This window comes from Convolutriloba macropyga, chromosome 15 (assembly GCF_964194025.1).
Source record: "Convolutriloba macropyga chromosome 15, txConMacr16.3, whole genome shotgun sequence".
Lineage (NCBI taxonomy): Eukaryota > Metazoa > Xenacoelomorpha > Acoela > Convolutidae > Convolutriloba > Convolutriloba macropyga.
In genome coordinates this window covers 17,794,734-17,811,960 of record NC_134482.1, presented here as the reverse complement: position 1 = coordinate 17,811,960, position 17,227 = coordinate 17,794,734, and the positions used below count along the sequence as shown (strand labels likewise).

Sequence of the window (17,227 nt, the reverse complement as noted above, 5' to 3'; positions counted from 1 at the left end):
GGGATTGAAAGAAGAAAAGGTAGTGAAAAAATGATTTTTATACAAACAATTTTAAAGTGCGAACTATTTTGATGTCATTTTGGAGCTGAACAAACTCCTCTTTCGTAGTGAGACCACAAAGGAACTAGTACCGATACCGATACCAATAAGCATTAGAGATTTCATGCAAAAAGTTGAACGAGCTGTGAACTAAGGTTAAGCGAAAAAATTCTATTCGACGAAGTAAAAAAACATAGCAGGACAAGTCCTGAAAAACAATTCCAAGCATTGTATTAATTTATGACCTGACAATAATTAACCCCGCTTTAAAAGGCAAATGAGAGCTGTTAGTAATGAGACTACGCAAAAAACAACACCAGAACAACAAAAATCAGCAAGACTAAAAATTCAACAATTATTTTTTTTTGAAAAGACAGGATCAAAATCAAAAACAACAACTATCAACTCAAACTGCCAACTATATTCCTCTAAATCTCAATATCAACCTGTCATTAAAAGTCGCGGAGTCCTTTCACCAATAAAATTAAATAATAAGACAAAAACAACCAAAAATCTCAATAAAACTCACTGAAACTTTTGGAAAAGACATAGTTTAAAAGTCACAGATCGCAACAGCTACTGAAGAATAAAATTACATCAATTATTTGAATCCTCGATGACCACCGTTGAGACCTGTCATCAATGAGATTAAGTTAAGTTAATTATTTGAGATAAAGATAAGACACCAAAAAGTACAACAAATAATAGTAAAACTAAAAAAATCCTTAAGATTATTTTTCTAAAAATGAACAAGCGTAAAAGTCACAAAAAGCAACAGCTTTGAACTGAAATGACTGGGTTTAATTGAAGCTTTTTCAGCAACCAATGAGACCTGTCGATAATGAGACTAAGTTAATACGACAAAGTTGAAAAGAAAAACTCGCAAACCTGAAAAAAATGAATAATTATTATTGAAAACAATCAGTGTCAAAGTCATAGAACGCACTAGCTTTGAAAAAAAGATTAAATCGATAAACCTAACACCATCAGAAACCTGTCCTCAATGAGATTAAATGATAAACATCACAAAGTACAATAAATACTAGCAGAACTGAAAAAGTCACTCAAAAATTTTGAGAAAAAGTAGCGTCAAAGTCATGAAAACCACTAGCTATTAACTCGAGCCATTAACTAGGTTCTTTTATGCCTCATTAGCAAGCTGTCATTGATCAGACTTGTCACCGATGGTGCTAAGTGATGAGACAACAGATAATTTTAAAAAGGGGGCAAAATCTAAAATTACTAATATTTTATGACAACAAATAGTGGCAAAGTCATAAAAAGTTTTAGCTGCCCCTTTATGAATTCCAGCAAAGGCAAATAAGCACAATTACAACACATAGGCACCATCTTAAACGCACTGAAGGAGAGGAAACTCTGAAAATAGAAGTCAAATTGACGCACTTGAAAAAAATCCATCTCAAAAAACCGCCAAATTGTTCAAACACCAATTTCAAACACCAATTTCGAAAAAAGTCACGCCTGAAACCTACTCGATTTTTTGCTACCTTTACAATTTCAGTGTGACCAAAATCACCACCCTAATCTGACTTCTCACTGACGTGAAAAAGCCCAAAAACGCGTGAACAGATCTTAAAAAAAGACAGCGCACCAACACAATTCAAATTCCTTGAATTGTAAAAGAAAACAGAAGCTGAGGCGGCTATTAAACAGAACCAAATTCATTTTTAAAAATTCACCTGTGTATAATAGTTATTAGCAACGGCCCATGTAACGGATCAGAGTTGAAGGTAAAACACACGTGCAAACATAAATACAGAATTATTTTAAAAACGACGACTACTTATTGAACTTCATTCCTCAACTTAATAATTTATCTTTGAAATTGCTCTCTGAAATCATATTTCGGTCAAAATGACCATTTTTTAAGTTTAGATCTCAGCCAAGTCCTATTTATTTGTCAAACTAACAATTCTATAGTCAAAACCATTTCCATTGAAACAAAAAATTGTAAAATTGTCAATACTGAAACTTTCACCAGAACTTGGCAGTGAACGGTCCATTTCATTTTCTTGACAGAACGTGACACATAATACCGCTCAGCTAATATTGAGAGTCCAAGAGATATAACATGAATAATATGAATAAATTGATCATTGATGAATAGAGAACAAAGTCATCAGACATAAAAACTACAATGCAGAAAAGCCAATTAAAAAGAACGACACTAAACCCCTAATTATTCAAAACTTCGCTTAAAGCAATTAAAATTTTTTTAACTTATTTTATTTATGTGTATAATAGACTCATGGTAATATTAGCCTTTTTACAGAGAAACAGCTGAAATCTCAAAAGTTTCATATTACGGTTCATCTATAAAAGGTGTATTAAGAATGGGTCGTAACTCGCAAACCCGCAATAAGCAGCAATGTTGTTCCCATTGCAAAAACTTCTCACTCTTATAACTATGCCACACTAAAAAAATTTAAGGTTGATTTAACCAGAAAAATAATTTTTAGCCTACGTGAAATTTTAAGGTAATTTGACTGAGCGAAACCAAAAATCCTAATGGATGTACACGTTTCCCAAAAAAGCATAAACAATAATGTCGGGCGAATTGCTCTCAAACGACCGGCGAGCGGTTGGCCCCGATAGTAGGACCCAAGAACCACCAAATTCGATTGTTTTTGAGTCACTGTTATTACGGGTATAATGGAATATACTTCTTTCTAAACGGAGAAAGGACAGATGAATTATATTATATTATTGAAATTAAATTAGGCAAAGGACAAAAGAAACAGAAAAATATTAGAAGGCAAATTGTTCGAAGCAAAAAGCGGTAGCCCCAAGAATATTTGCAGAAAACATTAATCAGTGCAAAACCGGAACTCCAGCAATTTCTCAGTATTGCATTATTTTAAAGGAAACTATTTGCAAACGAGGATATGAAAAAAATCTAAGAAAAGGCTAGAAGCAATAAATTTTTTAATAACTGATAAAAACAGAGCAAATGAAACGATAAAAGTATTAGAAAACTAGAATGAAACATGCTAGAATGAGGAGGATATATAGACAAATTGTAGAAAACATGGAATTAAAAAGACCATTTCTTGCTTTTTGGAAGTTGAAAGTCAACTTGAAAAAAATGAAGTAGAAAAACATATACCTTTCATTATTTAGCATTCACTAAAAAGCCCCTCACCTGAATAGATAGATAAAAAGAAGTAATAACAGAATTAGAAGATTCGAAACATTAAAACATTTTAAAAAAAAGTCAAAATTTTTTTTAAAAAAAGCAATTAAGAGAAAATATTCAGTGAATGTCCAGTAATTAAAACCAAAATACAAAAAAAGACAACAAAAATTTGGACAAAAACTACTGAAATCGGATTAGCATGCAGACAATTTTATAAAACAAAAAAAAAACCTCAAGTTAAAAAGAGGCATTCAATGCGTTGATTATCAAAAATAAGGTGCCATATGCACTGACTTTAGAAAAAGTCCGCTTCAAGATCCAAAAATGAAGAAAATGAAAGTATATATAAGAAAACGCCGTCTGAACGTTAAAATAGTACGTCCATTAAAAAAACAATGAAAACCAATACTCCTCTTCGAGACCACAGGACTAATAAAATTGCTACCAACTTCGTCTTCGAGCAATTAAATACTCCTTCAATTTTACTCAAAACCGTGCATTTTTGTCCTCGCTACGTTATTGTTCCGACCCCACTTGTGGGGGAAGGAACTATATACTCAAATGGGTTTTTTTTTTTTGTTCAGTGAATTTTGGCCGATCGATATATTCGTCGTAGAGAAATGTGAGTGGTATCATTAAAAAGCTGGTCCAGCGTAGAATTCAAAAGTAAAAAGATTTTTTTGAATTTCGTTTTTTTCGAGGAGTTATCGAGGATTGAAGTTTTGTGTGAACAATGGGATCTTTAGCATGATTGTTCACTTTTAGTACAATTTTCTTCAAACTAAGATCTTTTTTACGAAAACATTAATTCAAATTTCTATAAAAAGAATAAATTTTGAGTTCGTAAAAGTTGAATGCAAGGCGATAGAAAGACTAGTTCTGGTCTCATAGGGAAGTTCACTATCAAAAAAAAATCGAACTCTAATTGAGAGCCCTTTTTTTAATAAAACTTTTCTCTTTTTTGCTTTTTTAAGTCACCTAGAGACAAGTCACATTTTATATCGACGTTCTATTAATGACAAAACTCCTTTATAGTCGAATGAAGCGCAATGAACAAAAAACGTCGTTTTCAAGGAATTGCTCATGTTTTTTTTTGGCTTCGATTCTGAGTTTTCGTAATTTTGAATGAAATTTTGAATTTCTTTTTGAAGTTTTACTATTTTTTTTGGAGTCCTATGGTAGGGATTCATTGACTAACAGTGCAATATGTTCCATAATGAGCATTAAGTGAACATGTCTATTTCATTGAGGGGGCGGCTAATGGCTGTTAAGACTTAAAAAATAATTTTTCGAATTTTTTTTGAATATTAAAGAATCATAATCTTATTATAGTGAATTGTAAGTCAGTCCAGGGGTGAGAGCACCCTCTTCCTTCCTACTGCAACCAAAATTAAACTGGTTAGCGGTTTTATCTTCTATCTATTGGTTATATGACTTCAATGACAAAAAATTTCAATTTTTTAAAATTTTTTTTGGATTTTTACGTATTATTGGTTACTTTTGAAATCTTATCACATTATCCAAATATTGACAGTTCCCATTAGCTTAAAAACGATGTTCTGTGGATGACCAATAATAATTTTAAACAAAAATTTATGGTTTAAATGGCTTCGACACGTTCTTCTTGCACTTTTCTACTGATTTTTTGGTTTTCTCCTGTTTTTTTTTGTTGTTTTAATAGTCATTATACTTACTGTGATCTCATAATGAATACCTATGCATGACAAACATAAATGTACTGCCACCGGGGCATCTTTGAGCGTTTTTATTGACTTCTGTTGAAAGCTATTGAATTTAATGTCTGTTAAAATAAAAATCATTTTTCGAAAATTTTATTTGAACAATAACAATTCCTAAATTTTTCTTGAACTGTTAGTGAGTTTCAGTATTGACTGGACCCACTTGCTTTTTACTGCGACTAAAAATATTCTGTTTAGCTGTTTTATCTTCTAGCTATTGGTTATATGACTTCAATGACAAAGATTTCAATTTTTTTAAATTTTTTTTTTGGATTTTTTGAATTATTGGTCACTTTTGAACTCTTTATCACATTATCCAAAGATTATTGTAATCCAATTGGCTTAGAGAGGACGTTCAGTGGATCACAGAGAAAGTTTTCAGAGAATAGCTAATGGTTTAATTGTCTTCGACACTTTCTTCTCGCATTTTTCTACTGAATTTTAGTTTTTGCTGTTTTTGTTATTGTTTTCTGTCATAAGACTTATTGTGATGTCTTTTTAACTATCTATGCATGACAGACATCATTTTCCTCCCTATGGGTTATATCTGAGCATCGTCATTGAGCTCCGATGAAAGATTGAGTTTACTGGCTGTTAAGGGTTTAAAAATAATTTTTCGAAACTTTTTTGAAATTCAACCATTCCTAATTTTTTTTCGTGAATACTCTTGGTCATTGTTGGTTCTAACAGAATCCATTTCCGTTCTACTATAGCCAAAATTAATCTGGTTAGCGGTTTTATCTTCTACCTATTAGTTTTAAAACATCAATGCCACGAGAATTCATATTTTTTTTGGGTACTTTATTTTGTTTTTCGATCCTTTTGAAATCTTATCACATCATCTTACTGCTGAGAGTCCCTATTGGTTTAGGGAAGAAGTTCAACGGATCATAAATAAAGTTTTCAGGGAAGAGCTTATGATTTGAGTTGCTTCGACATTTTCTTCAGGCACTTTTCTACTGAATTTGTGGTTTTTGCCTCTCTCTGTTGTTGTTTTCATAGTCATTAACTTGTTGTAAGGTCTTATTGATGAAATACGATTGGCAAAAAAACTTATTGTCCCCTCGAGGCATCATTTATTGTATATACTGGCTTCCGTTGAAGGCTAATGAATTTAATGGCGTTGATAATACGTGTTTTCCCGCAATTTTCGTGCGTCTAATGTATTTGTTTATATTTGTTGATTTTTTGAAATTATATTGATAAAAAAGGTTTTCCCATTGCTGCTGAAAAATTAATTTAAAATTGAAGAGTGTTTAGTGAAAAGTTCATTTTTTTAATGCCTTCGACCCTTTTGTCGCTCAATTTTTTTTCCTGAATTCGCTGTTTTTGTTCTTTAGGTAGCCGTAAATTGCTCACAGATCTCATAGGCTTGTAATTGAGGACTGAATGAATGATGTTGCTCGAAACATTCAGTATAGAGCGAATAGGTTCCTTTCGTCAAATTTAACTTCTATTCATCAATCAGATGTCCCATCGAATTTCGTGTATTTCAAGAAATAACATATATATTGATATTATGTGCCACTGTTGTTTCGTTTTTCTGAACGTTTATTGAATGGCCATTTTTTGCGTTTCTTTTTCTCTTCCTTCAGAAGAATCGCGTAATAACAGATCCCAATGGTTTTTAAATGTGGCCCAAGTAAACTTATTTAATCTTTCAGTATAAATCCTTCAACTGAAATAGCAGAAATAACAACTGAATTAAAAATACATATTCAGATGATAGCTATTGATTTTAATGGTAGCAAAGGTTTGTGTTTTCGCAAATCGTTTGTAATTTTTTGAGTTTCTCTTTAGTTTGTTTCTATGGCATAGTCTGACCACAGACGGGTGCTTTTGGTTTTGTAATGACTTTTTAGTAATTTATCAAGGATTTTTTTATTAAAAACCAATGTTTTTTAAGATTTTTGAATTTTCTTGGTGCAAAAAATGTTGATTAATTTTTAAGTTTCGCCTCACTGTTCGTTCTTTTTGTCGGCTTGTTACCTAGTCTCGTTAAGAAAACTTTTCATCTGCTGTATAGTTAGTAAAAGGTAAACTTGTGTAGTTAAGGTTTTATCTGACTGCATTTTGACGTTGTTACCAGGTGCTTTTAAATTTAGATATTCATTTTTTGCCGCCAAAATTTTGTTGGTGCTATTTTTTTTCTAGTCTCTTCAATGTCAGGTCACGTTGGTGCTGTAATGAAGCATGGCATTAGTAATTCAATTAGTAGATAGAATGTGTAACGATTGTTTTAAACTCAAACATCTATTTTTGTTATCTCTTGATTTGGTTGACATTTTAGTCAAAAATGTAGATGAGCTCGGGTCGGAACATCATGTGCGAACGCACATTAACGAGCCGCCTTGTTTAGTGTGCACCTAGTCTCAAAAAGAGAATAAACAGTTCCTAAAGATATGACAATCAGATAAGTCCACAAGTAATCCAACGGAACCGCATCATCGTTATAATCAGCACTGTCAACATTTTTCATGTCCAGGCCAACCCAAAGATAAAAGCTTTTAGTCCACGGAAAAATATCAGTGCTATTATTTTCATCAGACACCGAGCAATTGGCTAAATGCGTTTTATTTACTAAATTGTTCAAACTAGTTCCGTAAAGCATTCTCAGAATAATAATTGAACAACAGCCAATAAAAACTACATTTTGGGCGAATTTTTGAAACTGACTACTGAATTGACACAGACAACAAAACCCAATCAGTAAGATGAAATTGAAAGCTGACCTTTCGTTTAAGATTGTTCCCATAAGCGCAATTAGAATAATCTTGTCCATGTGAATTGCTAATGTTAGCCAAACTAACTCGACTAATTGACCGAAAAATCGTTGGATTTTGACGGCTAATTTAACATTTTCGTTACTCGTCTCTTTCGTCACTTCATCTATCGATTTCGGTCTTGCGGAACCGGTCGCTAGTTCTTGCATAAAACTCCGGAAATCGGAGCTGAAAAAGTCAAATTGAATTTTGATGGCGATTAACAAAATAGCGATCGGAATCACGTTAGCAAACGATGGCGATAATTCGTTATCCGTTAGAAACTTCTCAATGTGCCTGTTATTGTAAAGAAAGCTGAAATTCAAAGCATAGAATGCCAAAAACACTACCATTGAATAAAACAATAACAACTTTAAGAACTTTTCAAAGTCTGGCACTTTTTTCTGGAGCATAAGTTTGAAAATGGTGAAACCCGAAAAGACCAGATAAAACACCATGTAGACTATATTGTAGTAATTTGTTTCTGAAACTGTGCAAATTAATATCAAAGTAATAATGCAAAAACACATCCAAACAGCTGCTAACGTTTCTTTAAGTTGGCGCTTTTTAGCCTGGACAGAAATGGTTAGAGCCGCTAAAGTACTTCGCCGACCACTTTTCATGCTCTCCTCCAAAGTTTGATTTATCGTCACCTCAACAGCGCCCAATCGGCGTTCTTGGTTGAAATTCTGTGGGTCGCGTTTGCGCCCGTATCTAGCCTCCATAAACGTATGTAATAACTGCCAAAATGCAATTAGACCCAAACATTGACAACCGATATAGAATGTCATCGGAAAGTCAGTCGTCAAACGAATGTCTTCAAGTGTCAATTTCCATAAGCCTATGTAAAATAAATCTGGAACTATTTCGTCCCGAACTCTAAAGTTGAATACATGTTGTATAATAATGTACACCGAACAGTAAATACACAAAAACGGCGCGAAATTTTTGGTTCTGAAACTGGAATCGGTCCGGCTCCAGAGGTAAATAGCGATAAACAAAAGAACTAGAGCCAAAAATCCGTGGCATAAAATACTCCACAAAATCATAACAGCCACCGATAGCAAATAAGAATTGGCTAAAATTTGATCGATGATATATCCACACATAGTTAGGAAATTCGTTCGAACCAAAATTTTATGCAAAAGAGATCCTGGTTTAAAAATATGCTGTGCCGGATCTTTCGCTCTTCTTTTCTGATTTTCAGATCTTGTTTCGAAAATATCTTTGTACTTAGATACTAAATGGTAAAAGTTACACCTCTCGGCCATCGTGTAAAACAACATCAGAACAAATAGAGGCTGAAAATCATTTATAAATTGATTCTTATAAAAGGTCACATTCATAATTGATAGCGGATCATAATCAGTCGAGTTAGAACAGGTATAAAAAACAGGGTCTGAAATACCAATTAGTAATAACCATTTATTACTGCTACCAAGTATCTCTCGTGCAAACTCGAATTGATAGAAGTAAATCGCTAGAAAATGAATCGCGCTTATAAATGTCAAAACAGCGCTCAATGCCGGCATGAAACGGTCAAACGGAACATGTAATGCTCTAAGAGTACCCAAAGCCAGAAAGCCTAACAGGTAAACCAGAGACAGCAGCGAGGGAAAACAACTCGCAGCTGCTATTAAAGAAACTATCGATAAAAAATAAGCAACCGGTTTTAAGTAAATCAGGAATTCATAACGACCTCGTTCTTCGTTTTTCTGCCTCAAATTCAGAATTTTCTTTCGTTCAGATTCTGTTCCATTTACGTACGTTAATGTCGGTCTTCGTCGACAAACCGATTGAAACAAAAACGCGATTATAACAGACAGAAAAACCAGCAAATTCGGAACCAAAATAATTACGAAATGGAAAAGTTTAGCGTGGTAGATATTTGCAAACCCAATTTGTCGTAATAATTTCTCCAAATATGACTCACATGTAAGCTCGTTACGTAACTCCTCCCACAGATAAAGAATAATTACGTAACATAATTGGGCTAAGAATGACAGGGCAGAGAATAGGGCTAACAACACGAGGTACACTTTGGTACCCGTTGACAAAACCGGACATCCTGGGGAGGGAACGAAAGGGTGTGCAAAGAAGAACAGAATAAACACACCTGAACAAAGATCGATTCGGGTGAATATTGGGAAAAGCAATATTAGGGGAAAGATAACACGAAAATAGAGGGAAGCACAGATCTTTCGATTACTTAAGGTCTTCTTCGTAGTTTTGCTCGATAACTGGATCTGAAAATATTTAAATTTATTAAAAAATGGCCGACTAGTGTGGGACGAATTGCTCTCGAAGAATCTTTTTATCTAGGCTACAACAAGGGCACTCGTTCGAATCTCAGAACATTCCAACATAGATCGGAACTAATTTTTTCTACTCGAACAAAATTGCTGTTTTCATTACTATGTTAGATCAGACTAATGAGTATTTCCTATTGAGATCTATTGAGATCTCTTTATTGAGATCTATTTTAGTGTTATTGAGATCTATTTTAGTCTTATTTTAGTCTTATTCCAGTCTTATTGAGATCTATTTTTTGGGATAAAATTTGTTCTTTTCACATTGATGAAAAACTTATTATCCGTGAACAACTCGAAGCAAATATTTGGAGCAGTTGTCATAGAAAGCTGGCAAAGTCTTTATTCTGTTGCAGTCTTAATTCCTCGGTATACAAACATTTTGATCAACTTCAATTTCCACACTATTGAAGTTTTATATTGATTGCTTGATAAATTGTTTAAATTCCTTACCCACAAATTTTGAGATGAGAACAAGGATAGAATACCAAAAACTACCTCAATCAGCCTATTCTCAGCTCATTGTACAAAGTATAAGTTTTTATCATTTGTACCCTTTTTGATGTTTTCTGCACTATTATGCATTAAATCGACTAAGAATCAAGGTACCGCTCAAGTTTCCATTTGGAATTTGCAGCAACAAGTAATTTCTTTCAAAAACTAGTCTTTGCCCATATGTTAGACAAGCAAAATTAACCAATTTCCTCAGCTCAAGAGAAAGTTATTGTTCCGACCCCCACTTTAGTGGGGAGGGAGGAACTATAAACTCAACTGGGTTTTTTTTTGTTCAGTCAATTTTGGCCGATCGATATATTCAACGTAGAGAATTGTGAGTGGCATCATTGAAAAGCCCTTTCAGCGTAGAATACGGAATTAAAAAGATTTTTTCTATTTTCTTATTTTACAGCGAGTTATCGAGGTTTAAATTTTTGTGAACATTCGACTGTTTTTGTTCACATTTTCAGCAACTTTTGCTCAAAATTGGCAAAATTTCGCTAAACTAATTGAAAATAACTTAACATTTTTAACGGCAGAGTGTTGTTGTTACCGTTAGAGATAGAAGGAAGTTGGTGATTTGTTTGTTTGAAGTTTTTTATGGCCAAGTTTTTGGTAAAAATTTCAAAATTCGAATTTTTTTCATCCAAAAATGGCACAAAATATGATTTTTCGGTCCATTTTGTTAAAGTTTGCCAGACTTAGTGACCTAGAAACCTTAAAACAGACTCCCGAAACTCAAAAAAAGTTCCAGTTGCAATTAAGCTCCGTATGACAGTCTTCTGGAATTAAAACTTTGCCGTTTTTTTAAAGATTTAACTCGATAACTATACAAAAAGCAATATTTGAAGAATTCCACTCAACAATTGGTCTAATTCATCAGTACTTGGAACATTTGATCAGTTTGGTTGGCGCGCGACAGAATCAAGGAGAGGTTCGATAATATCATGGACTCTTATAATCAGAGACTTTTTGGTTTTCATTTTGATGCTGCCTTTTTTCAAAATTTTTTGCTTTTGTTTCTTTAATGTTAAATACTGGCAATATTTTATATTCACGGCTCCCTTAATGGCAGCTCCAAATTACATAAATCTGAGGCCGAATAGGGTTACAGTTTCTTTTCAGAGAATCAAAGGGTTTTTATGGCTTTGAGGAAGAGTTTTTGTAATTTTTAACTGAATTCTTGTCTTTTGCCTTCAATTGTTAATCATTTGGACGTCTGATTTATAAAATTAAACCACTTAAACATCTATTTTTCTTCCTCAAGAGGTGCAAGTGAACCTTTTGTATTCATTCGGTTGTTACCTAACGTCTCTTATGTTATTGAATGTATTTGTTATAACGGAAACTTCTCTGAATTTTTGAACTTCTCAATTTTTTATATTATTTTAGTCAACATTTTGCTTATTCTCAATAAGTACAGGTCAACTTTTCCTCTTTATAGAATAAAAACTAATTTTGTGGCCGATTATCCTAACAGAGGAATTCCTTGCTTTTGGTACTACGAGTTTTCATACAAAATTTTCTGATTTTTGCGCAAAATTGCTGGTGTTTTTGTTTCTTTTATAAATTGTCCCATTATTTAACAATCTAACTGAAAAAAATGTACAACATAGGAAACTGAACATTAGTTTTGTTTTCATAACATATGGTTTGAAGGGCTGCGACACCATTCTCTTGCAGAAATTGGTAGTTTTTTTATTTTTGAGCTTTATGTGTTGTTAATTTTTGCTGTCATATGCCAAATATTGAGTAATTAAGGTCTCAGTGGCCAACTATAAATAAACAAGTGAACTTGATTATTTGATATCGGTTCTTAACTAATGGTTGTTTTGACTTTCGAATTAAATTTCTATAAAAAAGAGTAATGGTATTCTTCAACTTATCCCTTTTTGTTCTGGTTTGCGTTTTTTTTCGTATTTTTTAATGCTGTATCATATTAACATCATTATTTAGAGCTCTTTTTCAACTTTTGTTGAATCAAGCAATAATTTTTCTATTTTTTAAACTTTTTAAATGATGTCTTCAGGGGTTAGACATTTTGTTTCAGAAGAATTTTGTGAAGTTTAGATACTCTTCAGTTTTTGTAGTTCTTTTTTTGTCATTTTGTGATAGTCGTTTTACAAAAGATGTTATGATGATTAAACGAGACGCAAATGGAGATGTTTTATTCTCGCGGTTAATATCTTATAAATTTAATGGCTTCAAAACTGTGGTTTCGTAAAGCTGTTTCTGAAACTTATTAGTTCAGCCTGTATTTAATTTTATTTTATAGTCTCATGATTAAGTCTCATTAATACCAGTCGCAATTGGTTTTCCGAGAAGTTGCAAAACAAACTTTCTACTCTTTTAGTCGAAAGCTTTTGTTGGCAATGAATTCTGAAATTATTTGCTTTTAATAAAAAAAAGTTAGATTTTTGAGATCAGCCAATTTTATTTCTTTTAAATTGTAGCTAAGAATCTCTAAACAAATAACATCATTTATCTTTTGAAATATTTTTTGCTCTTCAAAACAATTTTTTTTCCTCAAGTGGTCTTTCTTCTTGGAACAACCAGTTTTCATAAAACCAATTTTCGTGATTTTCGCAAATTTGCCCCTTTTTTTGTAGGTTTTTGTTTTCTTTTCGCAGTATCACAAAAATGGGCGTCATTTGACTTACAAATGTTGTCGCCTGCGAAAAATGCAAATGGAGATTTTTATTGTTTTTGCTGATCGGCTTTCAAAAAATGTTTAAGTGGTTCTCAAAAAATGGACAAGGAGTCTGGTAGTCCGTTTTTTCTGGTAGTCATATCATGGTAGTCATAGGTCTCATAGGCACTCTGGAGTAGATTGTTTTATTCTTTTAGTAGTTTGTTGAACGATATGTTAATATGTTAATTTTTTTCTCTTCCTCATTTGGTTGACAATTCAGTGAAAAATGTAGATGAGCGGATCGGAACTTAATGTGCGAACGCACATTACCGAGCCTCCTTGTTTGGAAAAAAATTAAACGACAAAGTTAAAATCTCCAAAGCCGATCATTAAAAAAATTTTATTGTGACTGTGCATATTCATAGAAAACAAACACACGTATTGTCTTTAGAAGTCTTATTTGACTTTATTAATCGCATACTTTCAAAAGCTTTTGTATAAATTTGGCAAAAAGCGGAGCAAATTGTTTTGCAAAAAATCCCGAGAGCCTCTAAAAACGCTGCTTGGAAAATTTCTAGGAAGACCTGTTACAACTAAGGCAACAAAAGTGAAGTTTCTGTTAATTTCAAAGCAGCTTAGTTGTATAGACAAGTATCGCAAAACCACGATTAAAAACTTAATAAAGGGAAAAATATAAGTAATACAGTCTCCCAGAAAAATTTTACGCAAAAATGTTCACGTTGCTCAGTTTTACTCACCGCTCGAAGAAGATACGAATAGCAAAACAATAGCCAAGAAACAGAAGGTGACAATTTCTAAAGTAGAGATTCTATTCAAAGCAGCAAAACGATGTGCGATTTGTTTTGATGTCTCTTTCATCATCCAAGTTAAACGCAATGGCTAAACGCAAAGTTAAACTTTTATATCATCTGCATCAAGACAGGGCACAATTTAGGTCTAAATTTATATAAAATCTTAGGAATCCATCGGAATTTCGAGCTCAGCTCTGAGTTGTGATTGCCTCACAGTTCCCAGAACAACATAATTCTATCACTAAATCGTAGTTTTCTACGTTAGAGGATTGAGGATTAAACGATACAAAATGCTCTTTTCAAATCCAGCAATTGTCCAGAGCACATATAAACACTATGAACATTCTTCAAATAACTTTTTTTAGAAAGAAAGAATATCAGAGATTATCGTAGATACAATGCCATATAATAGCCTATCTCAGGTCAAAAACTAATCACAACACGGAGGCTCGTTTATGGGCGTTCGCACATGATTTTCCGACCCGAGCTCGTCTTTATTTTTGTCTTTATTGTCAAACAAAAGAAAACAATCAAAAATTGCTGGTTTGAGTTTTAAAAAACCATTACACACCCAAACTACTAATTAAATTACATAAAGCCATGCCTCATTACAGCACTCACCAGATCTGCCACTAGAAAGATTACAAAAAAAGAAAACAAACAACAAAATACGCAAAAACAAAAATTTCATGACAAAAATTTATTATCTAAAGTTAAAAGCACATGGTAACAACGTCCAAATGCAACCAGATAAAAACTTAACTACACAAAATTATCTTTTCTTAACTATACAGCAGATTGGAATTTTCCTTAATGAGACTTGGTAACGAGTCGACAAACAGAAGAAATAATAAGGCGAAATTCAGAAATTCAAAAAACAGTTTTTTCAACATTTTTTTCAACCAAATGATTTCAAATCTCAAAAAACATTAGATTAAACGAAGTAATTGTTGATAAATTTTTTTAAAAGCAATTATAGAAACGATAGGACCTGTTTTTGGTTAGACTAAGCCATTAAAACGGACTCAAGATGCAGAAAAACTCAAAAATTACCAACTATTTGCGAAAACAAATTAAAAATCATTAGCTATTATACGATTTTTTTTTTCATTTCAATTGTAATTTATACTAAATCAGTTGAAATTATACTGAAAGATAAAAAAAAATTTTATTTTGGCCTCATTTGAAAATAAGTGGGATCTGTTATTCGCGAAAGTGCTAAAAAGAAGAGAAAAGGAAACAAATTTTGAACACTAACAAAACTTGAAAACGCATATTGTCCAACAAACAAAACATCAGTTAAGACATAAAATCAATCGACAAATTGATTTACAAGGAATCGGATGGAACCTCTCAATGATGAGAATATGTTACAAGTTGACGAAAAGAGCAACAAAATCTGAAGAGTTTGAAATTTCCAAAAAGAAAAATATAAATTTTCAGACTATTTGCTAGCAACTGACTGCATTTGCTAGCAATTAGAAGCATAAACAATAAGGGAAAAACCAGTAAAAACACCAAATTCAAAAAAAATTGAAAAAAAATTGTCGAAGGCTTTAAAAAATGAACTTTTCATTAAAAATTTTTACATTTTTAATTAACTTTCTAACAGCAATAAGATTTCAATTAATCAACAAACATGAGCAAATATATTAAAACCACGAAATTTTTGAGTAAACCTGTAGTATCAACGCCATTCAATAGCTTTCAACGGAAGTCAAAAATACTCTATATTGAGTGTATATGGGAGGATATTGATGTTTGTTGTTCAAAGGTTATCAAAAAGACGTGACAATAAGTCTAATGACGAAAACAAAAACAATTAACAGCAAAAACCAAGATTTAAGTAGAAAAGTGCGAGAGGAAAAAGTCGAAGTCATATAAACCATAAGCTTTTTTCTGAAAACTTTGGCTATGCTCCCTTGATGATCTTCTTTGAGCCATTGGGAACAATCAATTTTGGGTTGTGGCAAGATTTGAAAAGGAACAAAAATTGTGGAAAAATATTCAATAATTAAAAAAATTGAAAACTCGTGGCATCGAAGTCATAAAACCGCATATTTAGAAGATAAAACCGCTAACCAGGTTAATTTTGGTTGCAGTAGAGAGGGGGTTCCTGTTAGTACGGAGATTGACCAACAGTTCACAAAAAAAGCTAAAGATCGACTAACGTTCAAAATTTGCGAAAAATTGGTTTTAAAGACTTAAGAGCCATTAGCTGTCCGGTCAAAGCACTAGATGGCTTCACTTAAGGCTCATAAGGAAGCCTTTTGCAAGTTAAGTCGACGAATCTATGCCACAAGACTATAAAAACTTAGTAAAATCTCAAAAAGAAAATCAGAATTTTTTCAAAAAGTACAAAAAATTGAGTCGCAGCCAAAAAAAACTCATGAGCATGAGCGATTCCTTGAAACCAATTTTTTTGTTCATTGGGCATCGTTTAACTGCAATTGAGGTTTGTAATTAACGGCACCTCGATATGAAAATTGACTTGTCTCTAAGTGACTAAAAAAAACAAAAAAAATGAAAAATTTTCTTCAAAAAAGCTCTCAAATAGAATTCTATTTTTGATAGTAAAATTCCCTATGAAACCAGAACTAGGCTTTTATCGCCTGTCTTCTATTAGGAACACAAATTTTATTCATTTTGTAACGTGAAATCTAATTTTGAAAATTTTGAAATAATTTTTTTTATAGAAAAGATCTTAATTTGAACAAAAATTACGATAAAGTGAAAATAATGCCAAATATCCCGGTTTCACACAAATCTTTAAACCTCGATAACTCCTCGAAAAAAAACGAAATTCAAAACACATCTTTTTAATTTTGAATTCTACGCTGGAGGAGCTTTTCAATGATACCACTCACATTTCTCGACGATGAATACATCGATCGGTCAAAATTGTCTGAACAAAAAAAAAACTAGTTGAGTATATAGTTCCTCCCCCCACAAGTCGGGTCGAAATAAAAACTAAATTAACAACATCAAAAGCGCATAAATTGATTTACCTGAACTCGTTTCCACATAGATGCCTTTCGCCCAGTTGCATTTTGGTGAGTAGCCGCAGTAACAACCGCTGGCATGGACATTCGTTTGTCCATAACCAGCAGAGAATTTCACAACTTAAATTCAAATTCAAACGACGGATCAAATTCCCACCTAATGATTCGAATTTGTAAACAACAGGCCAAATATCGAAACTAAAAGGACAACCCTTTATACACAGAAAGTATTTGCTAAACAATCTCAAATTAATTTTCTAACAATTTTCATTATGCTCTG

General features: G+C 32.6%; 1 protein-coding gene across 1 annotated transcript; it reads right to left on the bottom strand.

Moving 5' to 3' along the window:
• Positions 1–7,273: 7,273 nt before the first annotated feature.
• LOC142354110 (piezo-type mechanosensitive ion channel component-like) lies at positions 7,274–17,227 on the bottom strand. Its single transcript, XM_075406380.1, has 2 exons — positions 16,954–17,227; positions 7,274–9,943 (listed from the first exon to the last, which is right to left on the bottom strand). The coding sequence occupies exons 1-2, from the start codon at positions 17,044–17,046 to the stop codon at positions 7,274–7,276; spliced, it is 2,763 nt and encodes a 920-aa protein (XP_075262495.1). The 5' UTR covers positions 17,047–17,227.